General features: G+C 41.5%; 1 protein-coding gene across 1 annotated transcript in view; it reads right to left on the reverse strand.

Moving 5' to 3' along the window:
- The window catches only part of LOC109900662 (dermatan-sulfate epimerase-like), a 32,512-nt gene that overhangs the window by 8,547 nt on the left and 4,896 nt on the right, over window positions 1-19,069 (reverse strand). The window contains exons 3-4 of the mRNA XM_020496392.2: window positions 13,917-14,170; window positions 7,944-8,183 (exon numbers count right to left, since the gene is read on the reverse strand). Coding sequence (XP_020351981.2) covers window positions 7,944-8,183; window positions 13,917-14,170 — 494 coding nt within the window. The remainder of the gene's footprint in view (window positions 1-7,943; window positions 8,184-13,916; window positions 14,171-19,069) is intronic.

The following is a 19,069-nucleotide window of genomic DNA, read 5'->3' on the forward strand; positions in this document are numbered from 1 at the left end:
CGTCTGGACAGGGAAAACATAACGACATTAATGCTGACACTGGGATCAAACCGAGAAACAGACAGATATAGGAGGGAGAATCAACAAAGGAATGGAGTCCAGGTGAGTACAAATACGCGCGGGTGCGCGTAACGATGGTGACAGGTGTGCGTAATGATGGGCAGCCTGGTGCCCCTGAGCGCCAGGAAGGGGGAGCAGGCATGACATATTGAGTGAAGAAATTTCAGCTTTGAATTTTTAAATTAATTTTGTTAACATTTCTAAAAACATTATTCCACTTTGACATTATGGGTTATTATGTGTAGGCCAGTGACACAAAATGTATATTTAATAAAAAAAATATTCAGACTGTAACACAACAAAATGTCAAAAAAAGTCAAGGGTTTTGAATACTTTCTGAAGGCATTGTAGAATCTTAATTTAAGGCAGTTTGCTACAGCAGGAAAATAATCCTGCAGCAACAGGAAATGTGAATTATTAGGTGGATTATAAATGTGAATTATTATGTGGATTATTATACATTTGTATAAACACTTAGAAGCCTTTGTTAAACCTCAAATACACTGTAAATCTTACATATATATGTAGCTTCAACAGAATTTTGAATTTTTAACACAAATGTCAAAAATGCATGGCATGCCATGTCCTAAAAGGGAAAGATAAACTACAAGCCCTGTTGAAATTAGCATCTCCCTAGCTTTATTGCTGAAGCCATTTCCCCAAAACACACGGTTCCCATAAATGAGCTTATTCTCAGGATCTAAGAAGAATGTCAGTTTGGCATTAAAAGGTATCTTAAAACCTAGCAACCAGTAGTAAATATTTAACCACAATAAATTGTTTATAAGTCAAAAACAACAACAGCAATAACCAAAATCAGAGAGTGCACTGTCACACCCTGATCTGTTTCACCTGTTTTGTGCTTGTCTCCACCCCCTACCAGGTGTCTCCCAGTTATCTCCCAGTTATCTCCTGTGTATTTATACCTGTGTTTTCTGTTTGTCTGTGCCAGTTTGTCTTGTCTTGTCAGGTCTTACCAGTGTGTTTCCTGGTTCGCCTGCTCTCAACTTTGTTTTTCTAGTCTTCCCGGATCTGACCTATATCTGCATGTCCTGAGCCTGCCTGCCGTTCTGTCCCTGTTTGACCCTGCCTTGGATTACGAACCTCGACCTGCCCTTTGCCTGCCCCTTTGTAAAATACTTCTGTGTAAAGTACTTAAAGTTTAAGTCGGAAGTTTATATACACTTAGGTTGGAGTCAGTAAACTCATTTTTCAACCACCCTACACATTTATTGTGAACAAACTATAGTTTTGGCAAGTCGGTTAGGACATCTACTTTGTGCATGACACAAGTAAATGTTCCAATAATTGTTTCCAGACAGATTATTTCACTTATAATTCACTGTATCACAATTCCAGTGGGTCAGAAGTTTACATACGTTAAGTTGTCTGTACCTTTAAACAGCTTGGAAAATTCCATAAAATGCTTTACAAACTTCTGATAGGCTAATTGACATCATTTTTATTTTATTTTATTTTTATTTATTTTTTATTTTTTATTTCACCTTTATTTAACTAGGTAGGCTAGTTGAGAACAAGTTCTCATTTGCAACTGCGACCTGGCCAAGATAAAGCATAGCAGTGTGAGCATACAACAAAGAGTTACACATGGAGTAAACAATTAACAAGTCAATAACACAGTAGAAAACGAAGGGGGGGTCTATATACAATGTGTGCAAAAGGCATGAGGAGGTAGGCAAATAATTACAATTTTGCAGATTAACACTGGAGTGATAAAAGATCAGATGGTCATGTACAGGTAGAGATATTGGTGTGCAGAAGAGCAGAAAAGTAAATAAATAGAAACAGTACGGGGATGAGGTAGGTGAAAAGGGTGGGCTATTTACCAATAGACTATGTACAGCTGCAGCGATCGGTTAGCTGCTCAGATAGCTGATGTTTGAAGTTGGTGAGGGAGATAAAAGTCTCCAACTTCAGCGATTTTTGCAATTCGTTCCAGTCACAGGCAGCAGAGTACTGGAACGAAAGGCGGCCAAATGAGGTGTTGGCTTTAGGGATGATCAGTGAGATACACCTGCTGGAGCGCGTGCTACGGATGGGTGTTGCCATCGTGACCAGTGAGCTGAGATAAGGCGGAGCTTTACCTAGCATAGACTTGTAGATGACCTGGAGCCAGTGGGTCTGGCGACGAATATGTAGCGAGGGCCAGCCGACTAGAGCATACAAGTCGCAGTGGTGGGTAGTATAAGGTGCTTTAGTGACAAAACGGATGGCACTGTGATAGACTGCATCCAGTTTGCTGAGTAGAGTGTTGGAAGCCATTTTGTAGATGACATCGCCGAAGTCGAGGATCGGTAGGATAGTCAGTTTTACTAGGGTAAGCTTGGCGGCTTGAGTGAAGGAGGCTTTGTTGCGGAATAGAAAGCCGACTCTTGATTTGATTTTCGATTGGAGATGTTTGATATGAGTCTGGAAGGAGAGTTTGCAGTCTAGCCAGACACCTAGGTACTTATAGACGTCCACATATTCTAGGTCGGAACCATCCAGGGTGGTGATGCTAGTCGGGCATGCAGGTGCAGGCAGCGACCGGTTGAAAAGCATGCATTTGGTTTTACTAGCGTTTAAGAGCAGTTGGAGGCCACGGAAGGAGTGTTGTATGGCATTGAAGCTTGTTTGGAGGTTAGATAGCACAGTGTCCAAAGACGGGCCGAAAGTATATAGAATGGTGTCGTCTGCGTAGAGGTGGATCAGGGAATCGCCCGCAGCAAGAGCAACATCATTGATATACACAGAGAAAAGAGTCGGCCCGAGAATTGAACCCTGTGGCACCCCCATAGAGACTGCCAGAGGACCGGACAGCATGCCCTCCGATTTGACACACTGAACTCTGTCTGCAAAGTAATTGGTGAACCAGGCAAGGCAGTCATCCGAAAAACCGAGGCTACTGAGTCTGCCGATAAGAATATGGTGATTGACAGAGTCGAAAGCCTTGGCGAGGTCGATGAAGACGGCTGCACAGTACTGTCTTTTATCGATGGCGGTTATGATGTCGTTTAGTACCTTGAGTGTGGCTGAGGTGCACCCTGACCTCAATCCGATAGAAAATGTGTCGCCAGAACTTGAGTCAATTGGAGGTATACCTGTGGATGTATTTCAAGGCCTACCTTCAAACTCGGTGCCTCTTTGCTTGACATCATGGGAAAATTAAAATAAATCAGAGAAGACATTAGAAACAAATTGTGGACCTCCACAAATCTGGTTCATCTTTGGGAGCAATTTCAAAACACCCGAAGGTACCACGTTCATCTGTACAAACAATAGTATGCAAGTATTAACACCATGGGACCACGCAGACCTCAAACCGCTCAGGAAGGAGATGCGTTCTGTCTCCTAGAGATGAACATACTTTGCGAAAAGTGCAAATCAATGTGCGAATCAAATCAATGTGCGAAAAGTGCAAATCAATACCAGAACAGCAGCAAAGGACCTTGTGAAGATGCTGGAGGAAACAGGTACTAAAGTATCTCTATCCACAGTAAAACGAGTCCTATATCAACATAACTTGAAAGGCCGCTCAGCAAGGAAGAAGCCACTGCTCCAAAACCACCATAAAAAAGACAGACTACGGTTTGCAACTGCACATGGGGACAAAGATCGTACTTTTTGGAGAAATGTCATCTGGTCTGAAGAAACAAAAATAGAACTGTTTGGCCATAATGACCATTGTTATGTTTGGAGGAAAAAGGGGGAGGCTTGCAAACTGAATAACACCATCCCAACTGTGAAGCACGGGGGTGGCAGTATCATGTTGTGGGGGTGCTTTGCTGCAGGAGGGACTGGAGCACTTCACAAACTAGATGGCATCATGAGGTTGGAAAATTACGTGGATATATTGAAGCAACATCTCAAGACATCAGACGTTAAAGATTGGTCACAAATGGGTCTTCCAAATGGTCAGTGACCCCAAGCATACTTCCAAAGTTGTTGCAAAGTGACTTAAGGACAAAAAAGTCAAGGTATTGGAGTGGCCATCACACCCTGACCTCAATCCGATAGAAAATGTGTCGCCAGAACTGAAAAAGCATGTGCGAGAAGGAGGCCTACAAATCTGATTCAGTTACACCAGCTCTGTCAGGAGGAATGGGACAAAATTCACCCAACTAATTGTGGGAAGGTTGTGGAAGGCTACCTGAAACATTTGACCCAAGTTAAACAATTTAAAGGCTATGCTACCAAATACTAATTGAGTGCATATACATGTCTGACCCATTGGGAATGTGATGAAAGAAATAAAATAATAAATAATAACAAATAAATAATGCTCTCTACTATTATTCTGACATGAGATGGCGGGAGGTTGTTGCGGCAGGTGCTGCTTCTCCTCCAGATGCTCTTATTGTGTCTAAAACATGAGGTGTACGCCGACCCCAGCTAAGTAACTCACGCAAAGATTTAAAGGACAATTCTGTGTTTTATCTCCAGTACATTGCCATGATTGTCAGTCATGTAGCTGCTCTACTGATAATCTCAGTGCGTCCTTGCTGGGATGACACAATCAATCTACTGCCGGAGAATATCAACACCAAACACATTGGTTCACCGTTCCACGGGAGCGGACAGTATACAGCATACCATAATGTTCTGAATAATGGCCAAGTCTACCTCGCTCTCTATTCCACTGAACCGCTTAGGCGTAACAAACACAAGTCCAACATTTATCGGAAACTGTTAAACTACCTGTTCACTACCCTCCTGCTCTCCGGGGATGTGCAACTCAATCCTGGGCCTAACATCTCAGAGCCAGCGATACTCACCAGAGTGGAAAGCAGTGGATGGCCTTTGTCCAAGAAGGACAAAGGGGGCGTTGTTGGGGCTGTGTTTCTAGACCTAAGGAAGGCTTTTGATACTGTTAACCATGAGGTTCTCATCACAAAATTGTCCAAGTTCAACTTTTCCCCCGATGCCTTGAGATGGATGAAATCATACCTTGAAGGCAGAACTCAGTGTGTCAGAGTGAGCAATGAGCTGTCGCCCACTCTTAGTTATGATGTGGGCGTGCCCCAAGGGTCAATACTGGGGTCCCTCCTGTTCAGCCTGTACATTAATGATCTGCCTTCTGTCTGTACTGGGTCTGAAGTTCAAATGTATGCAGATGATACAGTGATATATGCGCATGCAAAGAGCAAACTACAAGCTGCACAAGAACTCACTACTGTAATGGTCCAGGTTACAAAGTGGCTCAGTGACTTGTGTTTGCATCTCAATGTAAAATAAACTGTCTGCATGTTCGTCACAAAGAGGGCAACCATTGCTACTGAGCCAGATGTCTATGTGTCAGGGGATAATCTCCAAGTGGTATTGGATTTTAAGTACCTTGGCATCATACTTGATTCCAACCTCTCTTTTAAAAAGCAGGTGAAAAAGGTAATTCAAATAACCAAATTCAACCTAGCTAATTTCCGATTTATATGAAATTGTTTGACTACAGAGGTAGCAAAACTGTACTTCAAATCTATGATACTCCCCCACTTAACATACTGCTTTACTAGTTGGGCCAAAGCTTGCTGTACAACATTAAAACCCATTCAGTCTGTCTACAAACATGCTCTCAAAGTGCTTGATAGAAAGCCCAATAGCCATCATCACGGTTACATCCTCAGAAAGCATGAGCTCCTGAGTTAGGAAAATCTTGTGCAATACACCGACACAGATGTCTTGTATTCAAGATCCTAAATGACCTGACATGACCTCCACTCAGCACTTTTGTTAAACAGAAAACCCAAACATATGGCAGCAGATCCACAAGGTCTGCCATGAGAGGTGACTGTATATTTCCCTTAATTATGGAAAAGCACCTTTAGTCAATCTGCTTTCTCTGTGAGAGCTTCCCATGTCTGGAACACACTGCCACCAGACACACATAACTGCACCACCTATCACACTGTCACAAAAAACATGCAGACAGGGCCAATCAGATTTGTGAACAAAAAACATGCAGACAGGGCCAATCAGATTTGTGAACAAAAAACATGCAGACAGGGCCAATCAGATTTGTGAACAAAAAACATGCAGACAGGGCCAATCAGATTTGTGAACAAAAAACATGCAGCATCACAAAAAACATGCAGACAAGGCCAATCAGATTTGTGAACATAATCACTAGCTGTGTATTGCCGCTTTCCATGTTGTCTGTAGCTTGTGAGGTGTGGAAACACTTTGTTGCTTTTATGGATTTTTGTGCTATGTTTCTCTGTCTGCATGCTATGTCTTGCTTGTCCTATGTTGCTCTGTGTGTGCTCACTGCTCATTGATTGTCTATATTGTAATTGTTTTAATAACCTGCCCAGGGACCGTGGTTGAAAATTAGCCGGCTGGCTAAAACCGGCACGTTTACTGAAACGTTGATTAATGTGCATTGTCCGTGTAAAAATTAAAATAAACTCAAACATTTCACATTCTTAAAATAAAGTGGTGATCCTAACTGACCTAAGACAGGGAATATTTACTAGGATTAATATTTACTGAGTTTAAATATATTTGGCTAAGGTGTATGTAAACTTCCGACTTCAACTGTAAGTACAAAGTACAAAACATAAGTCGTTTTTTGAGGTATCTTTACTTTACTATTTATATTTTTAACAACTTTTAATTTTACTCCACTACATTCCTAAAGAAAATAATTCACTTTTTACTCCATACATTTTCCCCGACACCCAAAAGTACTCGTTACATTTTGAATGCTTAACAGGACAGAAAATGTCCAATTCACGCACTTATCAAGAGAACATCCCTGGTCATCCCTACTGCCTCTGATTTGGCGGACTCACTTAACACAAACGCTTCATTTGTAAATTATGTCTGATTGTTGGAGTGTGCCCCTGACTATCCGTAATTTTAAAAAACAAGAAAATTGTGCCGTCTGGTTTGCCATATATAAGGAATTTTACTTTTGATATTTAAGTATATCTTTGAAATTCCATTTACTTTTGATACTTAAGTATATTTAAAATCAAATACCTTTAGACTTTTACTCAAGTAGTATTTTACTGGGTGACTTTCACTTTTACTTTAGTCATTTTCTGTTAAAAGGTATCTATACTTTTACTCAAGTATGATAATTGGGTACTTTTTCTACCACTGGTAAAATGGAACTATCTGCCTTCTGTGTCTGCATCTGGGTCACATCCTGAGCTGTGATAGTGCACAAGCGGTGTGATACTAGGTGTGTGTGTTTCCCATTCTGAAATACCGTCTGTTTACAACATTCCTGCCGTGATGCAAAGCTAGGTCTTGGACAAACAAATGCCCCATGCCGAATATGGTGGGAGTCCAAATCTAGATCTCCTACAGCTGCTCAGCCCCAGTCAATACAATACAATACAAAGTGTTGGGAGGAGGCCCTTCCTCCAGCACTGCCCTCCCCCTGACTTTCAGACAGTCAGCCAGAAAAGGAGAGGAGAGCAGAGGGGAGGGATCAGCACAGCTCTGACAGACCTCCAGGAAGCTATTAAGTGCACGCATGCATATCCCATATCAGGACAAATGAGTAGTTACACTCTCTAACATGGTGGTAATGCACTCAGGGGGTTTCATACCTAATCTACTTAGAACTTGGGAAACATTGCCAAGAAGGACACTGGCTGGATGCAGGGCCAGGGTGGGTGCCTCAGCAGTTCACTAAGGCATTTATGAACACGTATTCACAGATTGTTGACTGGCACTGGATTTCCTTTCAAAAATGGTCTTGCTCCCTATACAATATCCATATGACCTTTTAATATATCACGTGATATCTAGACTGCACATTTAGAGGTAAAAAGTCAATAGAACCAAGCAACTTCTGCAAAAGGAAACATTAATTATGTTCTATGCAATTGAATGGCAGAGCAGAGCAGAGTATACAACATCAATTGTTGTATTACCTGGCAAGATGGTCCTGTACATGAATGCAAAGTGTTTGTGGAGCCAGGGGTGGTCGAAGTGGCTGATGGAGAAGTGTCTCTGCACCAGGAATATGTACTGGAATAGAGAGCGGGTGGTGTAGGTCCCGTAGGCCACACCCTCGTACAGCGAGCCGTCCGTCACATCCTGGAGGAGCACCATAGACTTCTCCATGATGGCCAGAACCTGCTTAGTCCACAGGTAGGCCTCCTGCAGATAACCTGGAACAGAACAGAGGAGAAACCAGGGTCAGCTTAGTGGGTTTGAGATAGATTGCTGTCAGCCACCTAAAGTGTTTGTTGTCATGACTTTAACGAAGTAACTAGGTATAATATGTGGTCTAAAGTGAGGTACCGTAGTTGTAAATGCAGTTAAAGCTACTCAGTCATTTAAAATTCAGATTTCTTCATTTCCAGGGACTTCATACTCACGTTATATGGAAAGCATGATACTACCATACCAGACTAATGTATAGCCTCTCTCTCTCTCTCTCTCTCTCTCTCTCTCTCTCTCTCTCTCTCGCTCTCTCTCTCTCGCTCTCTCTCGCTCTCTGGATCACACACAGAGTTTACTATGAAAAGAAGTGACCACATAAACACTCCAGCCACACTTCATTGAGGAATCCCAGTCCTTCACTGGTGCCTGGCAGCTACCTAGTGGACTGGCTCCAGCCACCCACTCACCGGTGCCCACAGCCCAGCCCCTGAGCCGGAGTCCACCCCTGTGTTTGGTTTGGGCTAGCAGATCAGTGGCCTACACAGAGCAGGTATTTACCATTAAACAGGAACTGCAGGCACACAAAGACCACATTTACACAAACAGCATCTCACTACACTAATGCCTACACTCCGGTTCCATACTCTCAAGTCCACACACTGTTTGGACGGTTCTGCATTTTCCATTTTTAGACAAGGGCATCATGTAGGAATTAATGAACCAACATTTTTTATATAATTACAATAGAATATAAAAAGTACATAGAAAATAATAGAACAAAATACATAGAATTAAATCAAGTCAGGGGAATAGCCAAACTAATCTGATTAATTTGATAAAGTCAAAAGATCCAATAATCTTAATGACCAGTAAGAAATTCTACCACCCATGGCTCAATCACATCACGTACAGTAACACTGTGCTCTAGCCATGACCTCCACAATCGATCTGGAGCCTAATGACTGGCTGAGTGGATAATGCTGCTGTCATGCTGGGGCCTTATCTATGGCTTCTCTTCAGCCATGCTGTTAGTGATGTTACTGGCTCTGGAGCTCTGGAGCCCTCATCAGTACACATTAGTTGCCCACACCATGACGCTGTGGTTCGCAGGAATGTGGGAGGTCAAGGGATTTACTATTTATATGGTGCCATTTGACTTGCCTTCTACTCCTTTGAGTTTTTAAAAAACAAATTATGATTTGTTCTAGAAGGGTCCAAACACCTATTTTGTGATTTGACATGTTTTAGAGAAACTTACCCCAAACAGCAAATCACTTCCTCATCCTCATTGTGTAGTATGGGGGCCCTAAAAAACATGAATAAAATAAAAAATAAAACACCTCAAAACGTCCTTTTAGAAACAGAAAAGCTTTGTGATGCAGGTCTTTAGATGTTGTACACATGAAGTTGTGTCATTCTGAACTTTATCCGCAACGTTATATGCCCTTTCCGCAACTCGAGCCGTCTCGAGCGGTTCCATTTTCTGTGTAGCCTGCTGCTATAGGTAACTGCCGAAATAAAGGAAACACCAACATATAAGGTGTTGGGCCACCACATGCAAGAAGAGCTTCAATGCACCTTGGCATAGATTCTACAAGTGTCTGGAACTTCCTGTGTGGAAGTACCCCATGCTTTCAATATACTTTGTATCACTCGTTTTCTCAAGTGTTTCTTTTCTTTTGGCAGTTACCTGTAAAATGGACGGAGATGTATCGCTCGAGACACAACAAAATGGAAAATAACGTTGCGGATAAAGTTCGGAATTACACAATTTAATGTGTACAACATCCAAAGACCTACATCACAATACTGAGAGCTTTGCCAATTCTAAAAGGATGTATTTGGGTGGTTTTTTGGAGCCTTGTTGGGGGATTTGCTGTTCGGTTAAAGTTTCTCTAAATTTGTGAAATCACAAAAAAGGTGTCTGGACCCAGTTGAGGAAAATTCCTGAAGCCTCTTGTTTCATTTCTAAGAATGAACAAAGAATGATTTCTAAGAATGAAATAACCAAATATGACATAGGTTAAATGCAATGATAGTTGGCTGACAAGAGTTTCTGCTTCATTTATTGACATGATGCCAATCAAGTGGGTTTAGATTATACAAGCCGGGAGAATCAACAAGTCTAGACAATTGCTTAAAGCTGAGAGTATTGGCAAAATCATTTTCCATACTGTAACCCACCGGGCAAAGACCGCAGATCTACAGTACCAGTCAAAAGTTTGGACACACCTACTAATTAATGGGTTTTTCTTTATTTTTACTGTTTTCTACATTGTAGAATAATAGTGAAGACATCATAACTATGAAATAACACATATGGAATCATGTAGTAACCAAAAAAGTTTTTAACAAATCCAAATATATTTGAGATTTTAGACACTTCAAAGTAGCCAGCCTTTGTCTTGATGAAAGCCATGCTGGTTAAGTGTGCCTTGAATTCTAAATAAATCACAGACAGTGTCACCAGCAAAGCACTCCCACGCCATCACACCTCCTCCTTGATGCTTCACGGTGGGAACAACACATCCGGAGATCATCCGTTCACCTACTCTGCGTCTCACAAAGACACAGCGGTTTGAACCAAAAATCTCAAATCTGGACTCATCAGACCAAAGGACAGATTTCCACCAGTCTAATCTCTATTGGTTTGTGTTTTTTGTCCCAAGCAAGTCTCTTCTTCTTATTGGTGTCCTTTAGTCGTGGTTTCTTTGCAGCAATTCGACCATTAAGACCTGATTCACGCAGTCTCCTCTGAACAGTTGATGTTGAGATGTGGCTGTTACTTGAACTATGTGAAGCATTTATTTGGGCTGCAATTTTTGAGGCTGGTAACTCTAATGAACTTATCCTCTGCAGCAGAGGTAACTCTGGGTCTTCCTTTCCTGTGGCGGTCTTCATGAGAGCTAGTTTCATCATAGCTCTTGATGGTTTTTAAGACTGCACTAGAAGAAACTTTCAAAGTTCTTGACATTTTCTGGATTGACTGACCTCCATGTCTTAGGGTTTGATGGACTGTCATTTCTCTTCACTTATTTGAGCTGTTCTTGCCATAATATGGACTTGGTATTTTTCCAAATAGGGCTATCTTCTGTATACCACCCCTACTTTGTCACAACACAACTGATTGGCTCAAACTCATTGAGAAATTCCATAAATTAACTTTTAACAAGGCACACCTGTTAATTGAAATGCATTCCAAGTGACTACCTCATGAAGCTGGTTGAGAGAATGCCAAGAGTGTGCAAAGCTGTCATCAATGCAAAGGGTGGCTACTTTGAAGAATCTCAAATATAAAATATATAGTAAAAATAGTTAAAATAAAGAAAAAACCTTGAATGAGTAGTTGTGTCCAACCTTTTGACTGGTACTTTACATACAATTTTATTTGACATCTGATAAAGTTCTCAACAAACTGTCAAAATATAAACCAACCCTGTTGTTAATTCGTGTTTGAATATGATGTAAATTACATTGAAATAACGAGGGAACTAGGTCGACTCAACCCATTTTGCCCATAGGTTATACAGTACGTGTAAAATAGACACTTTTTCACAAATCAATCAAGTGTTCATGTATAACAGCTTTTGTTTAAGGAAGCAACACAAATGTAGTCTGATTGTGGCTATGACTTTGAATGTCTCCCAGAGTCCCAACTTTCTACACTAAATAATACAACTTGAGCACCTGGTGGCCGTAGCAGACAGGTGGATGATTCAGGTCTTAGGGTGAAATCCTGATGGTTAAGTACTGATGAACCCATGGTAAAATACTGCACACATGGCTGTCCAATTAGGATCCCAGCAAGGCAGACCAGCCGCCAAGCGTCAACATGCAGACACCGGAATCCAGAATGCACTGATCCCATATCAGCTGCTGTCCTGCGATCTAGCCATCTGATCCACTCTCTCCCCATGACTCACCCTTTGGATAGAGCCCATACAATATCCCTTCTGATGATAAGACTATAGTGTACACAGTAGCTATATGCTGAGATTAACTTTCTCATAGAGGTCTTAAGAGGTTTTATGCTTTGGACAGATATGTCTTCCTTTATTTCCAACAGATGGAGCCTATCCCTTCCTTACAAATAAATGCTTCAAATGGGCTTTTTACGTCCCCTATAAAATAATACACATATTTTAAAGATAGGTGCTGTATTCTTTCATAAATCTCAGTACTATAGACATGTGCAATACAATGGCTCTGAATTAAATGTGACATGAAGCCAATGTTTGCTAGGATTGATTTCTGGCAGAACCTTAGTGGCAAAGTTCCATTTCTTCACTGGGTTCTTGATAGAATAATATTTGCCTGTAATGTCATACTTTTGCACAGGATATGAATGATAAATTCATGACAAAGGAATGCAGGAAGTGAATATGCACACAGTAAAATTATTATGCCAGAGTTAGGCCCCTAAATAAACTGGTCCAAGAATGAGCAAGGTAACGGTTATCTGCCTTTTCTCAATCTGCTATACCCTATGCAAAAACTGTTAGTTAGTTAAGCTACCTTTTAACAATTTGCAGCTGATCAAAAACATACAGGTGCAGAGTCAGCTTTAACCATTTATACAGTCAGTACATAGACCCCAGGCCATGACCAAATGACGTTTATCTCCAAGGTAACAGAAGAGTTAACAACCAAAGCTGCTGGACCAAACTCGGTTTTTCCTGGACTTGAAACAAAAAAGCTGATTCAAAACAAAAGGGGTACTATAATTATCCAGTCTGCACCCCCCCCCCCCCCTTTTTCCCCAACCCTCTGCTCAGTATCATAAACCAGACTCCAAGAAAAAACACGATGACCACAGTAATCTCCATAAACCTGCTGTCATTTAGTTTACATCAACTCTCATTCACACATCCCTTGTAAACAAAGCAAGATATACCATAGCACTGCTGGGAACAACAAGGACAACTTCACCTTCCTTTGGCCTCTCTGCCTCTCTGCCTGAAACATCCAATAAAACACAACCAGGAAATTGAAAGCAAAACAATAGAAGGAACCGTTTTGAAATGAGCAGGAAATAATAAGGCCCCTTTTTCAGGCTTATGTTCCTTCCTTAAGTCTCTACTAAGAGAAACACTGGGAAAAGGTCAATCCAGAATGTTATGGAATCGTGTGGAGAGTCTCCGCTGGAGAAACAATTATGAGGGATTAAGTGCAGCTATGGAGAATAAACCCGGGCTCACTGAATGGAAATTCCAGCCCAGAATGTTTGACTAACAAGAAGAGGCCACAGTATTCCAGGAACATGAATAGACTAAGTAGAAACTGACCAATCTACTGGATCTACACTGAGTGTACAAAACATGCTCTTTCCATGACATAGACTGACCAGGTGAATCCAGATGAAAGCTATGATCCCTTAATGATGTCACTTGCTATATCCTCTCCAATCAGTTTAGATGAAGGGGAGGAGACAGGTTAATTAAGTATTTTTATGCCTTGAGACAATTGAGACATGGATTTAAGTGCCTTTGAACGGGGTATTGTAGTAGCTGCCCGAAATATTGGTTTGAGTGGGTCATGAACTGCATCGCTGCTGGGTTTTTCACACTCAACAGTTTCCTGTGTGTATCAAGAATGATCCACCACCAAAATGACATGATCTAGGTTACAGAGTAAAAACTGTAGGAACCCTCTGAAAGCTGATGATGTAATTTGTACATTTGTTTGTGTTTATCTGCACACACACACACGTTCACAGTGTATGGACCAGATGTACTCACCCTGGGCCATGTAGACCAGGCTGCCAGTGAGGAGAGCCACACAGTTGGTGGGCTGGTGGTTGTGCAGGTACTGGAAGCCCCAGCCGCGGATGTAGGACTTCTCATACATGAAGCGCGTAGCATTACCGATCACCCGCAGGAAGTGCTCCTGTTGCACCTTGCTCAGGTACTCATACAGGAAGTCATAGGCTGTAGCGAAGCCAACCAGAGAGTGGGCTACAGGAACCTCATCCCAAGGAGCATCTTTAACCAACCTGCAACACACAGAAAATGATTGATGAGTATAGTCCTCTGTGATAAATACAGATTTATATTGTGCCATTTCCTAACTTTGAAAGACTTAATACAATATGTAGTATCCTTACGAATAGTCTTGAATTAATTGAAATTCCTTTTTCACTCGAGCCCAAGGAAGGCAGCTAGAGCTTTCTCTCTTTTTTTTTAAAACAACTAATTGAACGACATCTGTTCAATTATTTGAATTTCCATTTCGTTTTTTTTTCTGTGAGTGCAATGAGCAGTTTCTCTGGAGATAAATCAGATCAAGCTCGAACTGAGTAATGTAGGAGGCTTTCCAAAAGGCCAATATCCTACAAAGTTTAGTGTAGAAAACATATTAATTAACTAACGTGGAATTTCTTGTCCCTATAATCCATTGTGCAGCTACTTGTCTGAGCTAAGACTGATATTTATTATTCAGCAGTCATAAAAGTATGCCTTATTTACTTTGAAAAACTACCAAAATAGTGACTTTGTCAGACAGCAGCTCTATAGAGATGATGACTTGGAATCAAATAATAAAGTCATCAAATAGGCCTGAAAAAAATGTAATATACACAAAAACTGAAATATTTGATTAAAGTGTGAATAAAGGATGGTTAAGTGATAAGCAGTAATGTGCAGTCACTACCATCATAGCATATGAAACGTTTGATTATCTGTTGTTACAGCATTCAACTCACATAAAGCATAGTGCATTTAATGTCTAAAAACATCGAAACCAAAATCGAAAACCGTGATTATTTTTTCATCGAACCAAAACCAAACTGACCTCAAAACAAACTATTCGCTCAGCTACAATACAATAAGCTACAATAAAAACTGAACATTTTAACTACATATTCTTTTAAGTTAAATGTCATCGAAAGTGTAGACTTTAACTTATTTTTCTCAGGCCCATTTTCTGATTTGGCAAAGACCTAAATAGCTTTCAGTTCTCTTTACCAAAAACATGCAAAACAGAATCTTCACACATGCTTTAAAGTCTAACAACATATACTGCCTTTTAAAGTGATATATAGTGCACTATGTGCAATGTCAAAGGTAGCTGGCACCTCATACATTTTGAATGCTGACTGAATTGTTTTTTTAAGAGCTACTAATTGTGAAATTGGCAAATTAGTCCTTACCCATGCGTTAATGTCATATAACACCTGCTAAGAGGTGTTAAAAAGGTCTTTAAAAGGTCTTAAAAAGCTCTCTCTGTGTAATTATAGTAAAAATGACAGTAAAATGTGGCAGTAAAATAAAAATCCAAGAAGGAAATTGTATTTTGAGCAGTTACCATTAAAGTACATGCCATGTAAATACATTTTCATCCCCATCTTGACAATCATTCTTCTCAGAACATATAAAAGACATACTGTAGGTAGAAATCCGTTCCACTCATCACATGGACCCATACACTTTACTCCGTGCCAAATATCAAAGAAGCTGCCTTACTTTAAAATGTGATTTTTTTTTTAATCCCAGCTCAGATGTGGCAGGGCTTGCAAACTATTACGGACTACAAAGGGAAACCCAGCCGCGAGATGCCCAGTGAGTCGATCCTACCAGACGGGCTAAAGGCCTTTTGTGCTCGCTTTGAGTTACGCAACACTAAAGCATCCATGAGAGCACCAGCTGTTCTGGACGACTGTGTGATCACTCTCTCCGTAGCCGATGTGAGCAAGACCTTTAAACAGGTCAACATTCACAAGGCCGCGGGGCCAGACATATTACCAGGACGTGTACTCAGAGCATGCGCGGACCAACTGACAAGTGTCTTAAACTGACATTTTCAACCTCTCCCTCTCCGAGTCTGTAATACCTACATGTTTCAAACAGACCACCATAGTTAACCTGCCTAAATGATTACCGCCCTGTAACACTCACTTTTTTGCTTTGAAAGACTGGTCATGGCTCACATCAACACCATCATGCTGGAAACCCTAGACCCACTACAATTCATATCCCGCCTCAACAGATCCACAGATGATGCAATCTCAATCACACTCCACACTACCTTTCCCACCTGGACAAAAGGAACACCTACGTGAGAATGCTGTTCACTGACTACAGCTCAGCATTCAACACCATAGTGCCCACAAAGCTAAGGACCCTGGGATTAAACACCTCCCTCTTCAACTGGATCCTGGACTTCCTGACGGGTCGCCCCTAGGTGGTAAGGGTAGGCAACAACACATTTTCCACGCTGATCCTCAACACGGGGGTCTGTCAGAGCTACCCTCCTGTATTCCCTGTTCACCCACGACTGTGTGGCCAATCCTGATCACCGACAACGATGAGACAGCCTATAGGGAGGAGGTCAGAGACCTGGCAGTGTGGTACCAGGACAACAACCTCTCCCTCAACGTGAGTAAGACAAAGGAGCTGATCGTGGACTACAGGAAAAGGAGAGCCAAACAGGCCCCCATTAACAGGGCTGTAGTGGAGCGGGTCGAGAGATTCAAGTTCCTTGGTGTCCACATCACCAACAAACTATCATGGTCCAAACACACCAAAACAGTTGTGAAGAGGGCACGACAATGCCTATTCTCCCTCAGTAGACTGAAAAGATTTGGCATGGGTCCCCAGATCCTCAAAAAGTTATACAGCTGCACCGTCGAGACCGTCGAGACTGGTTGCATCACCGCCTGGTATGGCAACTGCTCGGCATCTGACTGTAAGGCGCTACAGAGGGTAGTGTGTATGGGCCAGTACATCACAGCCATCCAGGACCTATTTACTAGGCGGGGTCCCAGGAAGGCCCAAAAAATGGTCAAAGACTCCAGTCACCCAAGTCATACACTGTTCTCTCTGCTACCTCTTGCCATTACCTCGACTGACCTGTACCCCCTCACATTACCTCAGGACCGGTACCCCCTGTATATTATTTTATTTTATAGTTATTTTATTGTGTTACTTTTTATATTTGTTTAAACTTTAATTAGTAAATATGATCTTAACTCTATTTCTAGAACTGCATTGTTGGTTATGGGCTTGTAAGTAAGCATTTCACGGTAAGGTCAACACCTGTTGTATTCAGCGCATGTGACAAATAAAATTGTATTTTATTTTATTCACACATATCAAAGATATGCAGCTACCCCCTGGCAGCATTTTTTCAATTTTATGTAACTACTACATTATTTCCACCTGTCAACGAGCTGTGTAGAAGCTAAATGAATGTGCCTTCTACTTGGGTAGAAATTAATTTGAATAAAAGGGGCACAGTTTTTTTTTTGACGACAGTCTTTGGTTCACAAACCAAGTTTTCTGCTGTACTGTACTGTATATTACATTACGCCAAAGCACACAAGACGTCTCTTCTGTGTGTTTACACATGGACTGCCTTAAAACAAACCTGGGACCAGAGTACGCCACAAGCTGGAGTTTACAGGTCGGGAATATGGTTCTCCTCGACAAGTAGGCTACCCTGGGGCGGCAGGGTAGCCTAGTGGTTAGAGCGTTGGACTAGTAACCAAAAGGTTGCAAGTTCAAATCCCTGAGCTGACAAGGTACAAATCTGTCGTTCTGCCCCTGAACAGGCAGTTAACCCACTGTTCCTAGGCTGTCATTGAAAATAAGAATTTGTTCTTAACTGACTTGCCTAGTAAAATAAATAGAAAAGTTGTCGGAGCCACTTTTAAGGATCCCTGTGAGATTCAGAAACTATAGTAAATGTGTGGCTGAGGAGAGTGCTCACATTGTATGTGGTTAAACTGGGAAAATGTGCTCAGGGGGTTTTCATTTGTTAACTTGTGCCACAGACAAATATTGTGAGAAGTATTGGCAAATTTGGACTAATGCTTCTGGTCAGTACCCAGGAGAAAACCTTGTCTCTCACTCTGAACGGGGTGGCTAGACGCAGCAGCTAAAGACTAAGTAGAGGATTTAAACAATGAGGCTGAGGTAATGTTTTTTTCTGAAAAAGGAATGAGAGCTAAGGAGAAGGTAAAACTGGAAAAGGGAAGCCCTCTGACCATGAAGCTAAAAGCAAAGACGTTCTGAGAACGCAGGCGCCATGACTCCAAAATGGTTTGCGACAGTAAAATGCCTTGCCTCATATGTCAGAGACCCCTCCTTAACACTGAATTCCTTGACTTGCGACGTGCAGAGAAAGCTTGTTATAAAGGACGTTATATACTGTACTGTTAGTGAAAATCTTAAAACCACAGAAGTTTCACAATCACAACCCTCACAGGAGGTCGGGGGTCATCTGAAGTACAGTACTGTTAAGGGTTGGTTAAAATACAGAAACAACATGCTATCTCATAGGTGCCCTCTTCTTAGCCTATGATTTATGTGAACAAGTCTGCATGATAGCCTAGTACGGTTAAATAAATATCATATACTTTTGATTCAAATATAACATCATTCAGACTTTAAGCGATTCCCTTCTGATTCTGTAGACTGGGACCTCCATTAGCACATCCTTTTGGTTGGGGGTGAACTATGTGAAATGCAGATAAGATTTCCCATGTAACCACTCAGAGAACCCCAGTCAAATGACTATCTCAGCCTCTGACCTCTAATCCAGAGCAGTAGTAGAGGCTGAAACCCTAGTCCTCCCATCCCACTGCACCAGGCCAGGCAGCTCAACATCTGAACATTTCATTTCCTTTCAACGGGGGCATGTTCAGCAGTGAATTCGAACAGCTGCTAAACATATTTCCTGGACCACAATGCATCTCTACTTGCACTTCTGGCCATAAAGAAGGGGAGTAGGATTTGTCATGTATCCCCAGTGGGCACATGGTGATGTACAGAGGACAAATACATTGATTAAGCTGCAGTTTTCTGCAATTGAGAAGCAAGCAATTCACTCAGGGGTTGAATTTGAGTATCTACGGTACACAGTAACTGTTCCCACAGGGGCTGAATTTGAGTAT

Source organism: Oncorhynchus kisutch, linkage group LG12 (assembly GCF_002021735.2).
Source record: "Oncorhynchus kisutch isolate 150728-3 linkage group LG12, Okis_V2, whole genome shotgun sequence".
NCBI classification, from domain to species: domain Eukaryota; kingdom Metazoa; phylum Chordata; class Actinopteri; order Salmoniformes; family Salmonidae; genus Oncorhynchus; species Oncorhynchus kisutch.